Source organism: Heloderma suspectum, chromosome 11, assembly GCF_057233095.1.
Source record: "Heloderma suspectum isolate Gila_16-S chromosome 11, 16-S_ref, whole genome shotgun sequence".
In the NCBI taxonomy this organism is placed as follows: Eukaryota; Metazoa; Chordata; class Lepidosauria; order Squamata; family Helodermatidae; genus Heloderma; species Heloderma suspectum.
Window position 1 is genome coordinate 37417711 of NC_139468.1, and position 22840 is coordinate 37440550.

General features: G+C 46.6%; 1 protein-coding gene across 1 annotated transcript in view; it reads right to left on the minus strand.

The window, feature by feature from the left end:
• Window positions 1-22840, minus strand: part of MCTP2 (multiple C2 and transmembrane domain containing 2) — a 197724-nt gene that overhangs the window by 11357 nt on the left and 163527 nt on the right. Inside the window, exon 20 of the mRNA XM_084817427.1 lies at window positions 5328-5437. Coding sequence (XP_084673553.1) covers window positions 5328-5437 — 110 coding nt within the window. The remainder of the gene's footprint in view (window positions 1-5327; window positions 5438-22840) is intronic.

The window sequence follows — 22840 nt, forward strand, 5'->3', positions numbered from 1 at the left end:
TAAATACTTATGTAGCCTATCACGGCTAACGCAGGGACGCCATTTGTGTCCCTGCGGAGGCAGTGATAGGCTACGTAAGTATTTATGTAGCCTATCACGGTGGGGGGGGAACCCAGCGTACGCAAATGGCGGCGGCTACCGCCATTTGCGTACACTGGGGTTTTTCCCCCTGCCGTGATAGGCTACGTAAATATTTACGTAGCCTATCATGGTTCAATACAGGGACGCAAATGGCGGTGGCTACGACAGCTGCCATTTGCGTCCCTGCAGGGCCGCCCAGCGGCCGGAGCCGGCCAGCAGCTCCACGGCTTGGCCACGGAGCGGAACCGGCCAGGCAGGATTCCGGGGGGGAGGACTGGATCGCCTCTCCCCCGTCGAGGATTCCGGGGGGGAGGACTGGATCGCCTCTCCCCCCGTCGAGGATTCCGGGGGGAGGGACAGAGCGCCTCCCCCCCACTGCGGATTGCCCGGCGCAGAGCCAGGTAGGTGTTTCGTACATCCCTAATGTCACAGGGAGATAGAGCTGCGTGTCATCAGCATACTGATGGCATTTAGCTCCAAATCACCTAATGACCGCTCCCAGCGGCTTCATATAGATGTTAAACAATATTGGGGACAGGATGGTACCCTGCGGCACCCCATAGCTCAATTGCAAAGGGGCCGAGAAATAGTCATCCAATGTCACTTTCTGAAATCGGCCCCGTAGGTAGGACCGGAACCACTGTAGCACAGTGCCTCCAATACCCATCCCACAGAGTCTATCCAGGAGGATATCATGGTCAATGGTATCAAAAGCTGATGAGAGATTGAGCAGAATTAACAGAGTTGCACTCCCCCTGTCCCTCTCTCGATGAAGGTCATCCATCAGGGCGACCAAGGCTGATTCAGTCCCATAACCAGAACGAAACCCAGACTGAAATGGGTCTAGATAATCAGTATCCTCCAAGAGTGCCTGCAATTGGTTCGCCACAACCCTCTCAAGTACCTTCCCTAAAAAATGGGTATTTGCGACTGGGCAGTAGTTGTCTAATACCGTTGGGTCCAGGGTGGGCTTCTTCAGGAGTGGCCACACTACTGCCTCCTTAAGGACAGCAGGGACCACCCCTTCCCGTAGGGAAGCATTTATCACCCCCTGGACCCACCCAGTCATACCCCTTCGGCTAGCTTTTATTAGCCAGAAGGGACAGGGATCAAGAGGGCATGTGGTCGGTCGCATTATTGCAAGCATCTTGTCCACATCATCAGGCAGGCCGTAACAACTGGAACTGATCCCACAAAATCGGGCAGATGGTGGCATCAGACACCTCAACTGGTACTGCACTAACAACAGCATCAAAGTCGTTGCGGAGACAAGCGATTTTGTCCTCAAAGTGTGATGCAAAAAGGTCACAGCAGGTCCTCGACGGGGCCAGGGCCCCATTTACTAGGGAAGATGTCAACAACCGCCGGACAACCCGGAAGAGCTCCGCTGGACGGCTACTTGAGGACACAATGGAGGCAGCAAAATAAACCTTCTTTGCTGCCCGCACTGCCATGCAATAGGCACGATTATGCACTCTAGAGTGTGCTCGGTCGTCTTCGAGTCTTGCGCCATTTGCGCTCCAGCCAACGTCCAGCCTGTTTCATTGACCTCAGCTCCCCAGTATACCAGGGAGCAGAACGGGCTCCACAGTGCTGGAGAGGGCACTCAGGTGCGATCCTGTCGATGGCCCTCCGCATCTCACTGTTCCACAGTGAGGCTAGGGTCTCGGCTGGATCACCAGCTCTCTCCACTGGAAAATCCCCAAGAGCATTCAGAAATCCATTGGATTCCATCAGTCTCCTAGGGCGGACCATCCGAATAGGCCCCCCACCCCTGCGGGAGGAGAGTAATGCTGTAAGTTCAAATCTCACCAGGAAATGGTCTGACCATGACAATGGGGTTACTTGGAGCCCCCCAATCTTCAGACTACCCATCTCACAACTTGGAGCAAAAACCAAATCAAGGGTGTGCCCTGCTTCATGTGTTGGGCTGATGACATACTGAGACAGCCCCATGGTTGTCATGGAGGCCATGAAGTCCTGAGCTGGAACTCCGGAGACAGCCTCAGCATGGAAGTTGAAGTCGCCCAGAACCACCGCCCTGGGTTCCTCCAACACCACACTTGCAACTGCCTCCGCCAGCTCAGTCAGGGCTGCTGCAGGGTGGGTGGTACACCAGCAGCATCCCCAATCTGTCTCTATGGCCCAACACCAGGTGCAACCCCTCAAGGCCCGCTCCAAGGTGGGTTGTCCGCAACCCTTCGAATCATCTTCTGCCACCTTCCCCAAACTGGTGCCTTCCAAATGTATTGGACTGGAACTCCCATCACTCCCATTTAGCATGGCCAGGCATGATGGAAGTTGAAGTGCAAAACCTCTGGAGGGCACCAGGTTGGAGAAGGCTGCACTAGCCAAAGGTGTCACTGGTTGGTTCAAATCAATGGTGAAATTCATCTCTTCCCAGTCATGCTCCGCTTTGTGCTTTCTGAGCCCTTCACTCAACAGCCTGCAGCGGGGGTGGGCAACATGCAACTGGTGAACGTCATACAGCTCCTGGCACCCACAATTTTTTTTTTAATGGAAATCTACGAAGTGGCCTGATTTGATGCAGATCAAGTCAGACCAGCTCATGGGAAAGCAAGCCGAAGTCCAGGGAGCCCAGCTATTTAAAGCTCGGTGAGCTTCACCCCCCAGACAGATTCCTCCAACATCCCTGAGTCTAAGCAGCCTGGCTCTCCATGGGAAGCCATACAGATCGGTATTCTGCCTTTTGAAAGCCTTGGTTGTCACAAGGAAGTCACCCAGGGATGTAAAGCGTGATGCTGGTCCAAAAGGATGGGCTGAACCGGAGGAGTACCAGATTCGGGTTATGAAGAATACTTTGTCTTAACGGATGATGAGAGGAAATAATGCATCTCTCAGTGAAGACCTTACCATTTAAATTAAAGCAGGGATGAGCACTACCCATAAATACATGGAAAGTATTTTTAAATCCACCAACCGCAATAGAATCGAGCTATTAAAAAGCCCCTTTGATACTAAGGGTTATACGGATGGCAATGCTTATCTAAACCATTGTGACACTTGTTAAAACCACTGTGGTGGATTTTCCCCCATTTTCCTTGTCCATAGCAACATTACTATTGAGTTACAATGGGATTCCTGGGGGATTAGGCAGGGCAGCCATATTAATGCCCCCTTGGGTTCTTAAGGATCATTGTGATCAAAATGAATACCAGAATTAAGAGTCACCCGGCGTTCCAAGCCTTCCTGTCATCCAGCTGCACACAGAACAGTACTCCGTTCACAGACTAGAAGCCATCTCTTGGCCATTTCCCGCACAGCTGGGACAGATGTTGCAGAACCACAACACATGGATTTGTTGTATTTTTAGACCCCACACGGCTGTTCTTTTAAAGAGCGGAACTGTTGACAAGACTCAATTTGTGTCTCGTGCATGTGTGTGTTTAAAAAAGGAAGGTCACACGGTTATGCCAGTGTATGAGAGAAAAAGAAGATCGCTTCTTTCTGCATAGGAAGAAGCTAAGTCAGAGAATGGCAGGGGAAACAGACTGACATTTTGAAGCTAAGCAGGTTTGGAGCCATACATTGTAGGTATGACAGGCCAGGCCAAACCACACACGAGTTTCTCTAAGCTCCTTGCAAAATGAGTGGGATATAAATGTAATCAATTAAAGTAAATTGGTAGATGTGGTTGAAGGCAGCAGGATTTGGGGATGCTCACTCTAAAGCCCTGAAGAAACATTTCCCTTCATCTTTTTCAACTTATTCATGAATGCTAAGGCACCTAATTATCAATCAGAAATGGAAGGACAAACAACAGAGAGGCCATCACTAGGTAACGGGGCCTGGAGACTTCTACACAGAAGTCAGGTGGCATTTCAGAAATCAAAAACAACAACTTGGACTCAGTCTGAAGAGATGGATAAGGAAACAAATACCCAGGTGATCCAAACTATGCTGAAATTACACTGAGGGACTCTACCCATCTTTAAAGAGCTTCTCTTAAAAACCAGCCAAGAACCTTCTGTGCTTTCCCCAATAAAGCCTTCCATTGCTTCTGGAAAATGCCCTAGACATGGCAGAGCTCTACAGGAAGAGGTTTCCAAACACCAAGAAGGTCCATAGAACCAGGGATGCATGAGAAATTAATCTCAGTTCATTTCTGATCAGGATTTACCCAGTTCGCACCTTCCGGACCAAACACGGACTTGGGCACAATCTACAGTCGAAGTCCATACATTTTCAAGCTTGCAGTGCGGTTCAACAGCATATGCACATTTTAAAAAACGCACATAAAAATTGCATACTTTTGAAAATGCATGCAAATACGCTTTAGTCAATGAGAGAAGAATGCATACATTTCAAAGACGTCGTCAGAGGGTATGCTCCTGGTGGTTCCAGGTGGACCTATGGCCTGATTGGAGACCACCAGGAAAAGAGCTTTCAGCGTGGCGGCCCCCTTTCTTTGGAATTCCCTTCCCCTGGAGGTCAGGCAGGTCCCAACACTGTGCTGTTTCTGGCACCTCCTGAAAACAGCACTGTTCCAGGAAACATTCTTTAACTGACCAGTCCTGGTTTTTATTGGCATTTTGTTTTTTAAAATAGCATAATTTTAATCTGGTGTTTTAATCTTTTTTATCCTTTTCCTGCTTTATCTCTCATGTTCACCACTCCAAAATCTGTTCTAGATGTGGAGTGGTATATAAATATTGTGAATAAATAAAGATGCACACAACTCATGTGTATATTTGGAAAAATATGCATGAAAATACACACAGGTTTTCATGAGAAAAGAAAAATCTCACAATCTGATACAGGCTCAAGTTGGAATGAGCTTTGAGATGGAATTTGGAGAACTTCAGCAAGCTTGAGTTTTGCTGACTTGCACACAGAACACAGGCACTCTATGGGCCCTTTTGGTTCTAAACATGCTACACAGATTAGTGATAGTGATGTGGCAAAGGAGATGATGCTGAAGGATGCACAGGGAGAAGGTGAACTGGACCCAGAGCAATGCTGTATTTTGCCAGGGGACAGAGGTGGTTTAGGCATGGATTTTCACAAGCTCCCACTCATAATTAAATGGAGCAAGAAAGACAAAGTCAGAAATTAATGAATGATATAGTGATGGGTATTGTTCCTATTGGACTGAAAAGCATGTGTAGGAAATGACCATTCTGCTGGTCGATGCTTGCCTTCCAGCAATTCCCACTTTTAGCCTATTGTTTTCAGTCTCGGTGTTCAGAGGTTTGTCAGAGCATTGGAACATAACTTTCACTTACTTTTTTATCCTCTCTGCAAAAGATGCTATTTCCTCCAGGAGTGTTTGGACCGTTATAACAATGTCCTGGACCATGTGGATTCTTTCTATTAAGCCCTTTTTCTCAGATTCCTGGAAGGAAAGAGGAGGGGGAGAAAAATGGGGGGGGGGACAAACAAACATATAAGGTATTTCCTAAAACTGTCCCAGACAATAGGGGTCATAAGAGAGGTTATCATAAGATATTTGGCAACAGTATTTCTCACAGCAACCTTGAAAACCAGGATGCCCACGCGGTCCTCGTTTGTAGCCCGGAAACGTATGGTATCTTCTGCAAATACTACATTTATTTTAACACTTTAAAAAATAACAACAGGTGTGACTCTTCTAGTTTCAGTGCTTTGGAGGGAGTTTTCTTCAGATCGGCTGAAACTCCTTTGTATTTCAGAGCTGCTTACGAAAGCGGAAAGAGAGAGAGTGTGGAAAGAGAAGCTCATGTGACCTCCTCCTCATGAATTTTTTAAAAAATGCATGGGGGGTGGTCACGCAAGCCACCACTAACACCTGCAGTTGAAATGCTTCCCTGCCCTCTGCATATTTCACCAGAATAGGAAAAGCCTCTACTGAGGTATGCATATAGAGGGGGAATCATAGAATAGTAAGTAGGGTTGGAAGGGGGCTATAAGACCGTCGAGTCCAACCCCCTGCTCAATGCAGGAATCCAAGTCAGAGCATCCCTGACAGATGGCTGTCCAGCCTCGTCTTGAACACCTCCAGTGTGGGACAGCCCACCACCTCCCTAGGGAATTGGTTCCATTGTCGTATTGCTCAAACAGTCAGGAAGTTTTGGGGGGCTTGCCCAATGAGAATCCTGATTGGGCAAGGCCCCCTTGCATCGAGAAGCTCTGTGTGTGCACATTATCATTAGTTTTGCACCTCGGAGAGCTCCTTGAGAGTTCTGACTGGTTCTGACTGAAACCCGGAGCGGCTTCACTGCCCCACTGACATTGGCGCCACCAGCCTTCACTGGTACGGAGCCCTTTCCCATGCTGGCCAAACGCATGGTAGGTGAGGAAGCAGTTCCACTGAGGGATGCAGGAGGCATGGCAGCACCATGCATCAGTGGCAGGGTGCAGGTTCTAGCCCACGTGGCCCTGTGCTCCCCCTCATGTGTCCTTCCAATGTGCGGGGGGGGGGGTAGAAGAGAGTTGGCCGAATCTCCCTACAGAGACTGTGATGAATCAGGATCTCTTATTGGAAAAGACAACCCTGCCCTCCTCCCTTGCCACCGAGGGTAGAACGACCTCCCACAAGGCAAACAAAGGCGTTCTCATCTCTGTGTTTGTCTTATGAGGGATACTGCGAGGACAGGGGCACTAACAGAGGAGAATCAGCCGGTGGAAAGGGGTGCTTAACCCCCCACCCACTCACCGCTTTCCCCCTACAATGCCCCCCTACCCCATTATCTCAGCATACATAGTTTGGGAACAAGCATTTGCCAACATGTAGCTCCAGCCCTGAGTGGGTAAAAGCAGCACGCTCAGATCTGGAAGTGGCAGAAAAAGCTCCCGGGTTGCAGGATGCTGCGTCTAAGCAGTGACAGCTGGGCCTGAGCTACTCGGCTTAGAAATCTAGTGGTGCTGTCCGGTGTTGTGCCTAGTTCTATCTGACTTCTGCAGCTGAATTAAAACACACACAACAACACACACACAGACAAGACAGGCATGGCGCGCGCGCACACACGTGCGATCTTCCAGGGCAAGCCTGTTCTTGCAACCTGGAACTGTGAAGAGTATCATCTGGCAGCTGGATATGCATCCCGCTGGCTTTGTTTACACATCTTAGATTGTGCTACAGAAATGTGGCGATAACACAATTTAGCAAAAAAATGATATTACATCTTCTGTTGCAAGCTATCCGAACTGCCTAGGACCGAGAGGTCAAGTTGAAATGAAATAACTGATTTATTCTGAAGGAGATATCCTAAACAGTCTTACCAATATTGATAAACAGATTGTTAGATCAATAGATACAGATATATGTACATATGTCCCACCACAAAGACAGACTTGGTTGGTGGGTATTCAAGTCAGGGCCTTTTCTGTAGCAGCACCCTGCCTGTGGAGCTCTCTCCCTAGGGAGATTAGGTTGGCTCCATCTTTACCAAGGTTTAGAGGGGCAGTAGCAACCACACGGTTTTGCCAGGACTTGGATGGATTTTAATGTTTTAAGGAGGTTCTGTTTCCCGTTTTTATTTTGCTGTTGCAATTTTATTCTATTATTGTATTTATGTTTTCAATGGTACATTTCTTTAAGGGCCTTGGTGGCATTTCAGTTTATAAATATTTTAAATAAATAAAATGCACATACCAAAAAAATGGTGACATTTCTAGTTCATAATATGAAATTCTCCCAAGGAAAAGGGAAAGAGGGTTGAGAAATCCAATGAACAAATGAGATTGAATTGGTGGTTAATCTGGGCTAGCTAAACAAGAACTGAAGATAGCAATGGGCAATTCTTGTTTTCTTACTGGGCCATTCTCTTTCTCCAGACGAAGTTTGAAGCCTTCTGACAAGTAAGATCTTTGCCATAATAGAACAGAGGCAAAACCTAGACATCAACATTCTTTTTAGTAGTGATTTCTACAAACTCTGCATAAACATAAATATGCAGAAGTGTATTAATCTGTAAATTAAATTAAAGTGACATTTTAAAAAAAAATGTCCAAAATGGCCTCACAAGGACCTGTGAGATTCTAGGACTTACAAAACACTGGTGATGGTTGAGCCCACAGAAATGTGAAATACTAGAGACTAGTAACTAGAGTAATTCATCCCATTGTCTGGAGATGAAACTTCCAGGCTCATATTGAATGACAAAGACAAGAGCCTTTGTTGCTACCTTTGGTTTGGGGTGGGGATGGGAGACCAGAGTCATGCTGCTGCCCAATCACAGCTACATTGAAATTCTGGAACCCCGCATGGCAGATTAAGAAGCACAATCGTCATACTGCTTAGTATTTATCTAGTACTTCACATACAGTATCTCAGAAATGCCATCAGACCCCCTGTGAGGTAGGTCAATATTAATATACTGATACTACAGATGGGGGTAGGGAGAGGCTGTGTGTGAGACAGAGGCTTGCCTGAGGCTATATAGTGAGTTAAAGGCAGAGGGAAGATTTGAACAAGGGGACTTTCTGGCTCATACCCCACACTCATAGCAACTACACCTGCTCCCTGTCGGGAAGAAATGGAACACAGGTAGAAAAACCATCTAAGACTGTATGGGTAGTTGAAGAACGTCTTTGTCGAAACCTGGGACTGTCCTTAACACATATAAAGTAGGGAGTGGATGTGTGGGGTCTGGTTTGGGGGAGGAGGAGGAGAAGAGGAAGAAAAGGAGGAGGAGGAAGAGGAAGAAGAGGAGGAGGAGGAGGAGCTATCAGTGTGGTGACAGGGCTAAACCCTTGCCACAGTACGTCACCCAAATACTTATCTCCCAGCTGGGCTCATTTTTGGTAAAGGAGCCCAGTAACAGTAAAGGAGCCCATCCGGGGAGCAAAGGAGCCTGAGTAACAGATTGCAGGGAGGTCCATCACAAGTACACTCATTTTTGCTCTTAAAAATTGGGCACATACCTCAGCTTCATGGACAAACTGGGTAGGCATGGGTTTGAGTAAATGGAACTGCCCATCTAGTTTCAGCTTACAAAAGTGTGAACACTGTGTGCTACAACGTTTGAGTTGCATCAAAGGATAACATTTCTCACAGCCAGATATCTTTTGATACAGTTTTATGGTGACTTCTTTAGTGACCTGGCTCTCTTAAGCCAGCATCTGAATTGGCTCATGGACAAAATACATGCACACACAAAAGGACCGGGAACCCAAGGCTTGGAACTCTTGACTCAGAAATCTTTGTTTAAAATTAAGAAGAAAATGTCCTGCCTGCATCTGAAAGCTGTTCCACCAGCCTTTCCTCTCATCCTGCACTAAGAAGAGAGACCCCCATTCCCTCACAGCCCTTTTCTTACTCCAACTGCTTCTTGGCTGACTGGAGCATTTTAGGTGGAATAAAAGTAGCCCTTGGCCTCTGGGAAAGAATTAAAACCTTCAAAATGAATTTACAACCGAGAATTAATTACATGATCAGTGTGTTATTTGAAATCTTCCCCTCATATACTGAGCTAAGAAAGACCTTGCTTCACCATTAATTGCTTAAGCAAAACTACAAAAGAGGGTTTTGGGGAAGCATGGCGGGGTGGGAGGAGATTTTTTTTTAAGCTGAACAGAGTCAGAATTTAAAGACTTTTGTGTCCCAGTAATTCACCTCTGCTTGAACTTGGAAAATGAGATGCGTGGCCATTGCCCAAGCAAGGCTGAAATGTTTGCAATCTCAACTTTTGTCAAGCATGCAACAGCTAACAATGACCGAGTTAGGTATTTGCTCCAAAGGGTTCGATGTTTTGTGAGACCAGAATCAAGCGTCATGCCTTTCAGTGGATCCAACACCTTCCTACAGGATCTGACCCTCATGGGGAGGGGAATCGAGTACCTTTGCAGGGTTTGGAAGTCAGGAAGCAGGGAAAGTGGTAATATCTGCACAGGGTTCACTATGCAAGAGGGAAGTAAGTAGTGAGGCTGAAGAGTGGGGTCATGGAGTGAGACAGGAGTGGAGGATGATCCTGGGTATTGGAGCAACACACAGGAGATGCTCTGCTTCCCTATACAAAAACTGCAGACAGGAAAGGAAGTTATATAGGAACCAGGGAAGACCAATGACCAGCTACAGATGCTGTATCATGACAAAATTATAAATATGTTCCCCCTAATCCCTCTATGCTTCCCAGGTAAAACAGGGTTCACTTAGTTAACCACATGGATTGCAGATGTTCAAGTAACTGCGGATAATGCAAAGCTAAGGGTGCAATCTTATACATGCGTAGACAGAAAAAAGTCCTACAGCTCCCAACATTTCCCAGCCAGCCATGCAGGCTGGGGAATGCTGGGAGTTGTAGGACTTTTTCTGTCAAAACATGCATAGGATTGTGCCCTAAATTGTCCATGCTCACTAAGGAACAGGTTTCTCTGGAACCTATATCTAAAGCTACTTGCAGCCACTTTACTGTGTGGTCTTGTGCTTGTGTCTCCTTCTGCAGAAAGGCAAATTTAAGATCTGGATAATCTGAAATGTCACTAAAATGCCATTTACTTTAAATGAATAGGTCAAATCTCAACACAGCTCTCCAGCCAAGGAGCTCTTCTCTTTTGAGCAGCCAAAGGGGAAAGATATTCAGATTTGGTCCACAGGGCTGGGCTATTTGACGATTCCTTAGTCAAGTCCCCAGAAAGATCAAGATAAACCTCACTGGGTCTAGGGCAGCCACTGAAAACTGATGGATTACATCAGGTTTTTAATGGATTATTACTTAGTTTCCCCTGACTAACATGAGTTCGTGAGATAGCAATATTTTAATTCACATGCAGCATTTAACTGGATGTTTGTATATGATTTCATGCATCACAATACATTTAACTTTTTTATTGTTGTATGGTGCTTTTGAGGATTACGTGTACTGGAAAGGCTCTGTGTACATGCACTGGAAATCGCAAATTAGACAACGGGCCTCATTTTTTAGATGGGTGCTACATCATCGTTGTAAGCTACCATGGGAGTTTTAATGTCAGTGGGAATATGGGATACTAAATATCTATGTACATGGAGAAAAAATGAATGAAAGGTTTTCTTCAATGGAAATATTTACAACAATCCACAGCACAGACTGCCACTGCCTGACAGAGACCACAAGTTGCATAATGCATTCTGAATGTATTTTATTTCTTGATGACATCTATACCCTGCTCTTCTTCCTCCAAGGATCTCAGAGCAACTTACACATGTTTTCCAGGTGATCGCCATCCAAGCAGCTAAAGGGAGCAGAATTTAAGTGGAAATCCATCATATACTTTCAAGACCAGTCCCAGGTCCTAAGTAATTCTATGCCACAGACCTGTCTTCACACCCATAATTATGTTGGCTTTCAACCCATTCCAGGGATTCCGTTTGACACAGGGATGTCAGAGAATTCCACCACGAATTCTGCCAGTGCATTCAGCCCCCCGAAATCCATGGTGGAATGAAGCCCCCCACCCCACGAAAGGCACGCGAAATGGGGCACTTACCTGCTGACGTCCACGCTGACTTGCGAATGGCGGCCGCATCTGCGGCCGCCATTCACTTCCTCATTATAGCCGTGATAGGCTACGTAAATAATTACGTAGCCTATCACGGCTAACGCAGGGATGTTAGCCTCATTATAGCCGTGATAGGCTATGTAAATACTTACATAGCCTATCACGGCAAAAAAACCAACAACAGCGGACACAAATGGCGGCGGCTACGGCGGCCGCCATTTGCGTTCCCTTTTTTTTGCTGTAATAACCTATGTAAATATTTAAAGGTGTCCCCAACCAGTCGTGTCTGACTCTAGGGTGTGGTGCTCATCTCCATTTCTAAGCCGAAGAGCCAGCACTGTCCGAAGATGCTTCCGTGGTCATGTGGCCAGCATGACTGAACACCGAGGTGCACGGAACGCTGTTACCTTTCCCGCCAAAGCGGTACCTATTTATCTACTTGCAATTTCTTGCTTTCGAACTGCTAGGCTGGCAGAAGCTGGGACTGAAGACGGGAGCTCACTCCGTCACGCGGCACTCGGGTCTCGAACTGCTGTCCTGCCGACCTTCCAGTCTGCAGTTCAGTATCTTAACCACTACATCACCGCGGCCCCAGGTAAATATTTACGTCAGCTCAAACGACAAAAAAAAGGGAATGCAAATGGTGGCCGCTGTAGCCGCCGCCATTTACGTCTGCTGTTTTGTTTTGGTTTTTGCCGTGATAGGCTACATAAATATTTACGTAGCCTATCATGGCAAAATACAGGGACGCAAATGGCGGCGGCTACGGCTGCCGCCATTTGTGTCCCTGCAGGCTGCCCAGCAGCCAGATGTCCGGCCGCGGGTGGCCCCAGCCAGCGGCTCTGCGGAATGTCTGCGGAGCGGAGCCAGCCAGAGAGAATTTCGGGGGAGGGACAGAGCGCCTCCCCCCCCGCAAATTTCACCCTTCAAAAAGGTAAGTGACTTTCGTACATCCCTAGTTTGACGCATACCTCAGCAAAGAAGCATTTGATACTGCCATACCCTGTTCAAATAGCCACTTAGACAGTCAGTCAAGAAAATTGCATCTACTAAAAATAGAGTTGAGGTTGAAGAGGCTTTTAAAGTTTCATTTTCAGAATTTCAAGATTGTATTTTATTCTTTGCCCATGTCCCCTCCAGATGTCTTGGACCAACTCCCATGTTCCATCGTCCACCCACAGGCAGATGCAATTTTTTTTTCATCATGCGGAAAAATACGTACATAATTATGTAAGTATTTACATAAATACCTAGTTAATTTACCTTAGTATGTAACATTTAGCGTATCGTCCCCCATTCCGTTCAACGTTTCCTCAGTAGAAATGTATATATTTTCCTACGAATTTATATGCGTAAATTTTGGGAAAGTAAAAAAAATCATCCAAAAGTCCGTGGACTCCGCACGGCCTGTAGGGGTTGCTCGGCAGCGGATTCCGCAGGTTGGATTCTTAGAAGTCCGAGCTCATTTTAGCTCATCTCGAATTTCTCCAGCATCCCTAGCTGTGACCTGGCAGTAAACCAACTGAGCAATCCCTGAACTTATCTAACCAAGTTCAGGAAAGCTCCCCATAGGGATGGATGACAGATTCACTCCATTGAGTCTTCTTTACATATTTATCCCGCTCGCATGTCCCTAGCCTTTTAACGAGACAGAGCTGCATTTGGAAAACAGATTTTTTGTGAGCTTGCCGCTGCAGCTCATCTTGGGAAGAATGCACACCAAAAAATGTTCATATAAGGGAAAAGTTCATGCAAAGCATTTCAGAAATGTACAGTACATGGGGGGAAATGCATATTTAAAATGCATGCTAAATGTGTACACTGATGTGCCCATGCATGAGTCCATTATGAAAAAAGTGCACAAAAAAGGGTACGGATTTGTTTTAGTTTTTAAACATTGCAAGTTCATGTGGAAATGGCATGGAACAACCTTGACCTTAAAACACTGACAAGCTCAATGAGACTGGGAATGACAGATTTGTCTACCCATCAGAGTGGGCTAATGCTGAGGCAGAGTACAGACTCTCTGCTAGCCCTCCAGTTCTGAGCACCGCACTTTAAGAAGGATGCAGGGAAGCTGGAGAGGGTTCAGAGGAGGGCAACAAAGATGATCAGGGGACTGGAAACAAAGCCCCATGAAGAGACCTGAAAGAACTGGACATGTTTAGCCTTGAGAAGAGAAGACTGAGGGGAGATAGTAACCTTTCTTAAGTACTTGAAAGGTTGTCACAGAGAGGAAGGCCAGGATCTCTACTCGATCATCCCGGAGTGCAGGACACAGAATAATGGGTTCAAGTGACAGGAAGCCAGATTCCGGCTGAACATCAGGAAAAACTTCCTGACTGTTAGAGCAACACGACAATGGAACCCATGACCTATGGAGGCGGTGGGCTCTCCCACACTGGAGGCATTCAAGACGAGGCTGGACAGCCATCCATCAGGGATGTTCTGACTTGGATTCCTGCAATGAGCAGGGGGTTGGACTCGATGGTCTTGTAGGCCCCTTCCAACCCTTGTTGTTGTTGTTCAGTCGTTCAGTCGTGTCCGACTCTTCGTGACCCCATGGACCATAGCACGCCAGGCCTTCCTGTCCTGCGCTCTCTATTCTATGATTCCACTGAGTCCATATGATGGGTAACAGGCCCACCGTCAACGTGGTCTGTAGCAGCCTTTCCCACCCTGGTGCCCTCCAGATATTTTTGACTGCAACCCATCATACCTTACCATTGGCCATGCTGGTTGATGGATGGGACTTTTCATCCAAATCATCTGGAGGAATCCAGGTTTGGGGATGGCTGTTCTATAGATGCATGGTTTGAGAGGGTTGGACTAATGGGAGGGATTGTAGCTCAGTGGCAGGGCTCCTGCTTGCATGCAGAAGGTCCCAGATTCAATCCCTGGCATCTCCAAGTAGGGCTAGGAAGGAATCCTGCCTGAAACCCTGGAGAGCTGCTGCCAGTCAGTGTCAACAATGCAGAGCTAGATTGATCCAATGGTCTGACTCAGTGTAAGGCAACTTCCTGTGTTCCAGATGGTGAAAGCCTTGGCTGGAATCCAAAAAAGCTATTTTAGGGGCTCTCTCCAAAGGCATAAAAACTCTGAACACCAGTCTTAGTCCAACATTCCCCAACTGCATACCCTCCATATGTGCTGGACTACCAACTCCTATCATCCCCAGCCAGCACTGGTTAGGGATGATTACAGTTGCAACTTGTTGTTGTTGTTGTTGTTCAGTCGTTCAGTCGTGTCCGACTCTTCGTGACCCCATGGACCATAGCAAGCCAGGCCTTCCTGTCCTGCACTCTCTCCCGGAGCGTGCTCAAGTTCATATTCATTGCATCCGTGATGCTATCTAGCCATCTCATCCTCTGCCGTCCCCTTCTCCTTTTGCCTTCAGTCTTTCCCAGCATCAGGGTCTTTTCCAGGGAGTTTTCTCTTCGCATTAGGTGGCCAAAATATTGGAGCTTCAGCTTCATTATCTGTCCTTCCAATGAGCACTCAGGGTTGATTTCCTTGAGGATGGACTGATTTGACCTCCTTGCAGGCCAGGGGACTCGTAAGAGTCTTCTCCAGCACCACAGTTCGAAAGCATCAATTCTTCGGCGCTCAGCCTTCCTTATAGTCCAGCTCTCACAGCCATACATTACTACTGGGAAAACCATAGCTTTGATTAGACGGACCTTTGTCGGCAAGGTGATGTCTCTGCTTCTTACTATGCTGTCTAGGTTGGCCATAGCTTTCCTCCCAAGGAGCAAGCGTCTTTTAATTTCATGGCTACAGTCACCGTCTGCGGTGATCTTGGAGCCCAAGAAAGTAAAATCTGTCACTGCTTCCATTTCTTCCCCTTCTATATGCCAGGAAGTGATAGGGCCAGATGACATGATCTTCGTTTTTTTAATGTTGAGTTTCAAACCAGCTTTTGCACTCTCCTCTTTCACCCTCAACAAGAGGCTCTTGAGATCCTCTTCGCTTTCTGCCATTAGGGTGGTATCGTCTGCATATCGGAGGTTGTTGATAATTCTCCCAGCAATCTTAATTCCGACCTGTGATTCATCCAACCCGGCATTTCTCATGATGTACTCTGCATATAAGTTAAATAAGCAGGGTGACAATATGCAGCCTTGTCGTACTCCTTTCCCAATTTTGAACCAATCGGTTGTTCCATGTCTGGTTCTTACTGTTGCTTCTTGACCCTCGTACAGGTTTCTCAGGAGACAGGTAAGGTGGTCTGGTACTCCCATCACTTTCAGAATTTGCCACAGTTTGTTGTGATCCACACAATCAAAGGCTTTAGCGTAGTCAATGAAGCAGAAATAGACGTTTTTCTGGAATTCTCTTGCTTTCTCCATGATGCAGCGAATGTTGGCGATTTGATCTCTAGTTCCTCTGCCTCTTCGAAACCCAGCTTGTACTTCCGGTAGTTCTCGGTTCGCATACTGCTGAAGCCTAGCTTGTAGGATTTTGAGCATCACCTTGCTGGCATGTGAAATGAGCGCAATTGTGCGGTAGTTTGAACACTCTTTGGCGTTGCCCTTCTTTGGAATTGGAATGTAAACTGACCTTTTCCAGTCTTGTGGCCACTGTTGAGTGTTCCAGATTTGTTGGCATATTGAATGCAGCACTTTAACAGCATCATCTTTTAGGATTTTAAATAGCTCGGCTGGAATACTGTCATCTCCGCTAGCTTTGTTGTTACTAATGCTTCCTAAGGCCCACTTGACTTCACTCTCGAGGATGTCCAGCTCAAGTTCAGTGACCGCACTATCATGGCTATCAGGGACATTCAGATCTTTCCTGTATAGTTCTTCTGTGTATTCTTGCCACCTCTTCTTAATCTCATCTGCTTCTGTGAGGTCCCTGCCTTCTTTGTCCTTTATCATGCCCGTCTTTGCACAAAACGTTCCCTTGAGATCTCCAATTTTCTTGAAGAGATCTCTAGTCTTTCCCATTCTGTTGTTTTCCTCGATTTCTTTGCATTGTTCATTTAAGAAGGCCTTCTTGTCTCTCCTTGCTATTCTCTGGAACTCTGCATTCAGTTGGGTATATCTTCCCCTTTCTCCTTTGCTTTTCGCTTCCCTTCTTTCGTGAGCTACTTGTAAAGCCTCATCAGACAGCCACTTGGCTTTCTTGCATTTCTTTTTCTTTGGGACGGATTTCGTTGCTGCCTCCTGAACAATGTTACGGACCTCCGTCCATAGTTCCTCAGGCACTCTGTCTATCAGGTCTAATCCCTGAAATCTATTCCTCACCTCCACTGTATATTCATCAGGGATATGATTTAGGTCATACCTGAAAGGTTTAGTGGTTTTCCCGACGTTCTTCAATTTAAGCCGAAATTTTGCAAGAAGCAGCTCATGATCTGAGCCACAGTCAGCTCCAGGTCTTGTTTTTACTGACTGTATGGAGCTTCTCCATCTTTGGCTGCAAAGGACATAATCAATCTGATTTCGATAGGCTAATTACAGATAGCTTTTGAAAGTCCTTTAAAGGTGAAGATGGGCAGAATGGTTTTTACAACAGTGTGGCTGATCTAGAAGCCCATCACTGCTTTTTATTCTAAGCATAACTTGTTCTCTCCAAGGGGAACCCCCCCCCCCCGCCGCCGAAATACCAGTTCTGTATATTTGCAGTACAAGCCGGGTCAAGACTGCACTGACTGGCCAGCTCCTGTGCTGCCCTGAAGACATCTCCCTTCTCCGGAGTCCTTTTGCCTCTCTTCTTTTGTCATTCAATATGATAATAAACAGATGTGTAATTACATCACCTTGCCGGCAAAGGTCCGTCTAATCAAAGCTATGGTTTTCCCAGTAGTAATGTATTACTGTGAGAGCTGGACTATAAGGAAGGCTGAGCGCCGAAGAATTGATGCTTTCGAACTGTGGTGCTGGAGAAGACTCTTACGAGTCCCCTAGACTGCAAGGAGGTCAAATCAGTCCATCCTAAAGGAAGTCAACCCTGAGTGCTCATTGGAAGGACAGATACTGGAGCTGAAGCTCAAATATTTTGGCCACCTAATGCGAAGAGAAAACTCTCTGGAAAAGACCCTGATGCTGGGAAAGACTGAAGGCAAAAGGAGAAGGGGACGGCAGAGGATGAGATGGCTAGATAGCATCACCGAGGCAATGAATATGAACTTGAGCCCGCTCCGGGAGAGAGTGCAGGACAGGAAGGCCTGGCGTGCTGTGGTCCATGGGGTCACGAAGAGTCGGACACGACTGAACAACAAAAAATTAATAAATGTATATGTGGTACTTTGGCATTTGCCTGAAACCCTGGAGAGCTGCTGTATTGACAATACTGAGCTAGATGGACCAATGGTTTGACTCCATATACGGGAGCTACCTACATTCCTGTGACTTACACAGAATACATCAAAGAGACTCTGCCTTAGTGTTAGCGCGGCCTGGTGGGTAACGTTAATCTGGTTAATCTAATTTACAGGTAAACCCAAGCTTGGGCAATCTGACACAAGGATTATGCACCTCCTTTGGACCCACTTTTCAAGAGCTATGCCCTGTGGGCTGATACCTTAGGGGTTATCAGTGGAGGGTGCTGGCTGCTGTGTCAGTAAGGTGGTGAACCCACCCCAGGTTTCAGTCAGCACCAATCAGAACTGTAAAGGAGCTACCCAAGGTGCCTCACACCTTTGACAGCTCCTTTAGAGTTCTGACTGGTTGTGACTGAAACCCGGAGCAGATTCACCGCTCCACCAACACTGGAGTCAGCAGCTTCCACTGGGGGTTGTTCAGCTTCCCAAAGCCTTAAAATCATCCCAGGGAAGGTAAGGAAGCTTTTCCACAGCTCTGGCTGAGCTGCGACTGGTGTACAGGACTTTAAGGGAAAGCTGAGAAATGAAGCAAACATGCCCCCTTTCCAAAAAAGCACATTTCAACATGAAAACCAAACCTCATGAACACTTGGCCCAACTCTAATTGAAAGATGAAAACAATTATTTTTTTAAAGTCTCCTCTTGCTACATCTGGAAGGAAAAACTAGGCATGTAGGTTGAGGGAGAAAAAGCCCTCCCAGCAGAAGCAGAGCTTCAGATGTCTTACAATTTTATGAAAGAAGTTGAACTTTGTGTTTAAAATGGCAACACTACAGAGAAGCATGCAGGAAGGTATATATGCCCGGGGAATGAACCACAGTTATCTTCCATCACAGTCTCCTCCATTGGTATTTGGAAGGGAAAGGGGAGCTGACAACTCAACCCTTCCATTTTAAAGATTGATCATTCACATGGAAGGGAGTTAATCGGTTCCTCTGTTTTTGAACTAAGTGTCTATGTGTTTCTAAGTCGTAAACAGTTAGTCTCTGAGGGCGTGTTACAATTCCCAGAAGCATGGTCTGTTATGTCTGACATGCAGCAGAATCCAAGAAAGCTCTCTCTCCCCCTTTTTCTGTATACTTTGATAGAACACGCACACATTTGATAGAAACCATGACCTTCTGTGTCAGATCCCATCCAACAGCTTTCCCAAGTTGTAGGAGTTACTGCATTTCGGGGGGGGGGGGGTATTTTATAAAATTTACTTTTATGCATTTCATTGACATTATACTGAAAAGTAATATATGCCAATGTTTCTCTGCAACAGCAGGCAAATTCAGACCCCTCCAGTACTCTTCCAAACCACCATCCTTGAAAATCCAAACTGGGGTGGGCACTGAATCATAGAAGCATAGAATAGTAGGGTTGGAAGGGGCCTGCAAGACCATCGAGTCCAACTCCCTGCTCAATGCAGGAATCCAAGTCAGAGCATCCCCGACGGATGGCTGTCCAGCCTCGTCTTGAATGCCTCCAGTGTGGGAGAGCCCACCACCTCCCTAGGTCATTGGTTCCATTGTCGTATTGCTCTAACAGTCAGGACGTTTTTCCTGATGTTCAGCCGGAATCTGGCTTCCTGTAACTTGAGCCCATTGTTCCGTGTCCTGCACTCTGGGATGATCGAGAAGAGATCCTGGCCTTCCTCTCTGTGGCAACCTTTCAAGTACTTGAAGAGCGCTATCATGTCTCCCCTCAGTCTTCTCTTCTCAAGGCTGAACGTGCCCAGTTCTTTCAGTCTCTCCTCATAGGGCTCTGGTCATCTTTGTTGCAATCATCTTCGCAACCTGTGACCCTCCAAATGTTTTTGGGCTCCACCTTTCAGCAGCCCCAGCCAGTATGGCCAATGGTCAAGGATAACAGGAGTTCTAGTCCAACAGCATCTAGAGCAGGCCTGGGCAACTTGTGGCCCTCAACATGTTTTGGCCTACAACGTCCATGATCTCTCACCATTGGCTATGCTAGCTAGGTCTAGGGATGTCAGAGAAATCCACTGCGGATTCAAATGAGGCCAGATTCTTTGGAATCCAGCCTCGGGAATCCACAGCGCATCGGGACCACTTACCTCTGCTCCAGGAGGACTGGAGGCGGAACGGCACTCGGCTGTTTCTTCCAGCCAGAGCCGTTTGCCTCCTCCCTGTCCCTGCTGATTGCCTTTAAAAAAAAAAGTCTTTTTTTTTTTTAAAGGCAATTGGGAGGATGTGTCTATGTGCTCAGAGACTTATACGCAAATACAGTCATGAATCTTGCGTATAAGTCTATGTGTCCACAGGCTTATACGCAAGATTCACCACTCTATTTTGCGTATAAGTCTATGGGCACATCCTCCCGATGGCCTTTTTTTTTTTAAAGACTTTTTTTAAAGGCAATCGGTGGGGACAGGGAAGAGGAGAACGGCTCTGGCTGGCAGGAGGGAAGGTAAGCGCCCCAAGCCAGTCCCCCCCACCCGGAATCCGAGCGGAGCGGAACCGCTCTGGAGGATACTGGGGGGGGGGAGGAATGGATCACCTCCCCCCCCCATGGATTCCCCACCGGAACAGACGGTGCAGAATCTGTATACCCCTAGCTAGGTCTGATGGGAGTTCTAGGCCAAAAAGATCTGGAGGGCCACACATTCTCCAATCCTGATCTAGGGGACACCATTTGCCTGCTCTGATCTAGGAGGCTGACAAAGATTTCAGGACCAAACTAGACCATGCACTTATCTAGTGCTTGTATGAATACATTTTTTAAAAGAAAAGTAAACAGCAGGCATAAGAACATAAAAAGACCCCCACTGGATCAAACCAAAGGCCTATCTACTCCAGCATCCTGTTTCCCAGTGCCCAACCAGATGTCTATGGAAAGCCCAAAATCAGGACATGAAGGCAACCCCCCCCCTGCTGTTCTTCCCTAGCAACAAGTGATTTGGGTAGGGATCCTAATGGGAGGGAAGTAGAGGTGGTGGTGTTAATCCTTTGCTTCCCACTGCAGTCCCAATCCAAATCATGGGCCCCATGCCTGCTATTTCCTTTGGCACGAAAGGAAGATTTCCTTTGAATGCACATAGCTAGGGATGTGTGAGAAATTCTTTTCAGTTCATTTTTTATCAGAATTCACCCAGTTCGCACCTCCCGAACCAAACACACTCTCGAATGCAATCTGCAGTCGAAGTCCATACATTTCTGGGCTTGCGACGTAATTCGTGGACCAAAAATGGTGTTCAACACCATGCGTGCGTTTGAAAAATAGGCATGCAAAAACACATACATTTGAAAAATGTGCACAAACCCACTTTAATCGATGGGAGAAGAATGTGTACATTTCAAAGATGTGCATCACTGATGCAGGCACTGGGAGAAATATGCACAAAAATACACACAAATTTTCATGCAAAAAGAAAAGAACAAAGATCACAACCTGATACAGGCATGAGATAGAACGGTGGAATAAAGAGAGGTTCAGAAAGCTTAAGTTTTGGTTATACACACATCCCGACAAATAGTAGACACAAGAGGACAGATCTGGATTGGAACCACAGTGGCTGGCAAAGGGTTAAGGATCCTCTACCCATGCCCTGATCTGGACTGGGGGTGGGGTGTTCTATGCTTGTTATTTACTTTAAAAACTCACACAAATTCATACAATTGCTGATAGCGTGAATAGTGTCCCATCTAGTTTTGTCCCCAGAAACTCTGCAGTATGAGCCAAGAAGCCTCTGCGGCTCTTGATTATGGGATGTGAACAGTCCACACAGCAATTAGAAGAGTTAATATGTAACTTTGATGGTGTTCAGTCTCCACTCTGGTCAAATGCTTCACAATCCAGAATGCTTCAGCGAGGTGTGAATGACGAAGTCCCCTGGGCCAGCATGGGGGTGGAGTAGAGGCGGAACCAGAACCCCTGGTGCCACTCTCACCCTCTCTCCAGTCCGAATTGCATGGAGACTAATGACTGAAATGCATCATGTAGGCAAGCCACTCATCTCCCCCATCCCCAACAGGGAGAAATGGTACTGCTGCTCTTCCTTTCTTACAGGCTTGTTGTAAGGATGGCTGAGATAAGATGGGCACTCAAAATGCAATAAATATTATCGCACAAAGGCAACCATACAAGTGGCAAAGAGAAACCAGCAGTTCCCTGCTTTCACCAACTGCTTTTTATTTTTGTGCATTAGTTGCCAAAAGTTCTCACATGAAAAAGAACGGTGGGATATAAATATGAAAAAAAAAATCAAGTGGTCATAGGATCATGCCTCTTCCATGCTCGACATTGACTCTGCTACTGGCTGCTATTCGTCATTATTTATTTATTTATTTATTTACCACTGAATATAATAAAATCTCTCTGCAGTTCACAATATTAAAATGCAACATTTAAAAAACCACATTAGAGCGCAGCATTAAAAACACTACCAACTACAGAAAAAATCAAGGAGCAGTAAAATGCTATGACCCTCCTTATAACTTTCTGCTCATCTCCTCTTGCTCCTCTTTTGCTCAAGATCAGCTCTAGAACCAGCTGGTCCCTGGTTCCCTTCTTGTGCCTATTCCCTGCTGGTCCCTCCATTGCACATTCTCTTCTGCCTATCCACAGAGCAAACTCAGCCTGCTCTGTCAAGCAGTTATGTCAGAATTGGATCATCCTTTCCCTTTGCAAGCTACACCGCAACAGCCACAGCTTCAGGCTAATGCAACTTTATTTTGCTAGAGCGTACTCTTTCTACAAATGCAGATTCATGGAAAACTCTCAGGCTGCCCCCCAGGCTCTAAACCACTAATCAACAATCTCTAAGCAGAGGAGACAAACCAGAGGGAGAGAAAGTTGCCAGCAGTTCAGGGTATGAACCTCCAAACTAGCTTTGCAGTGATGCCCCTCCCTTAGGGTGGTTCTCTCCTACACTGGCTTCCAAGAGTGGCTATTTGGGTGGAGCGTCTGAGCCCTGCCCCTAACTTTTCCCGCTTTGCTTTGCATCGTGCCCTAGCATTTCTCAAGTCATGCCCCTCTTCCTCTTCAGAAACTTGAGTTCTCATGGTG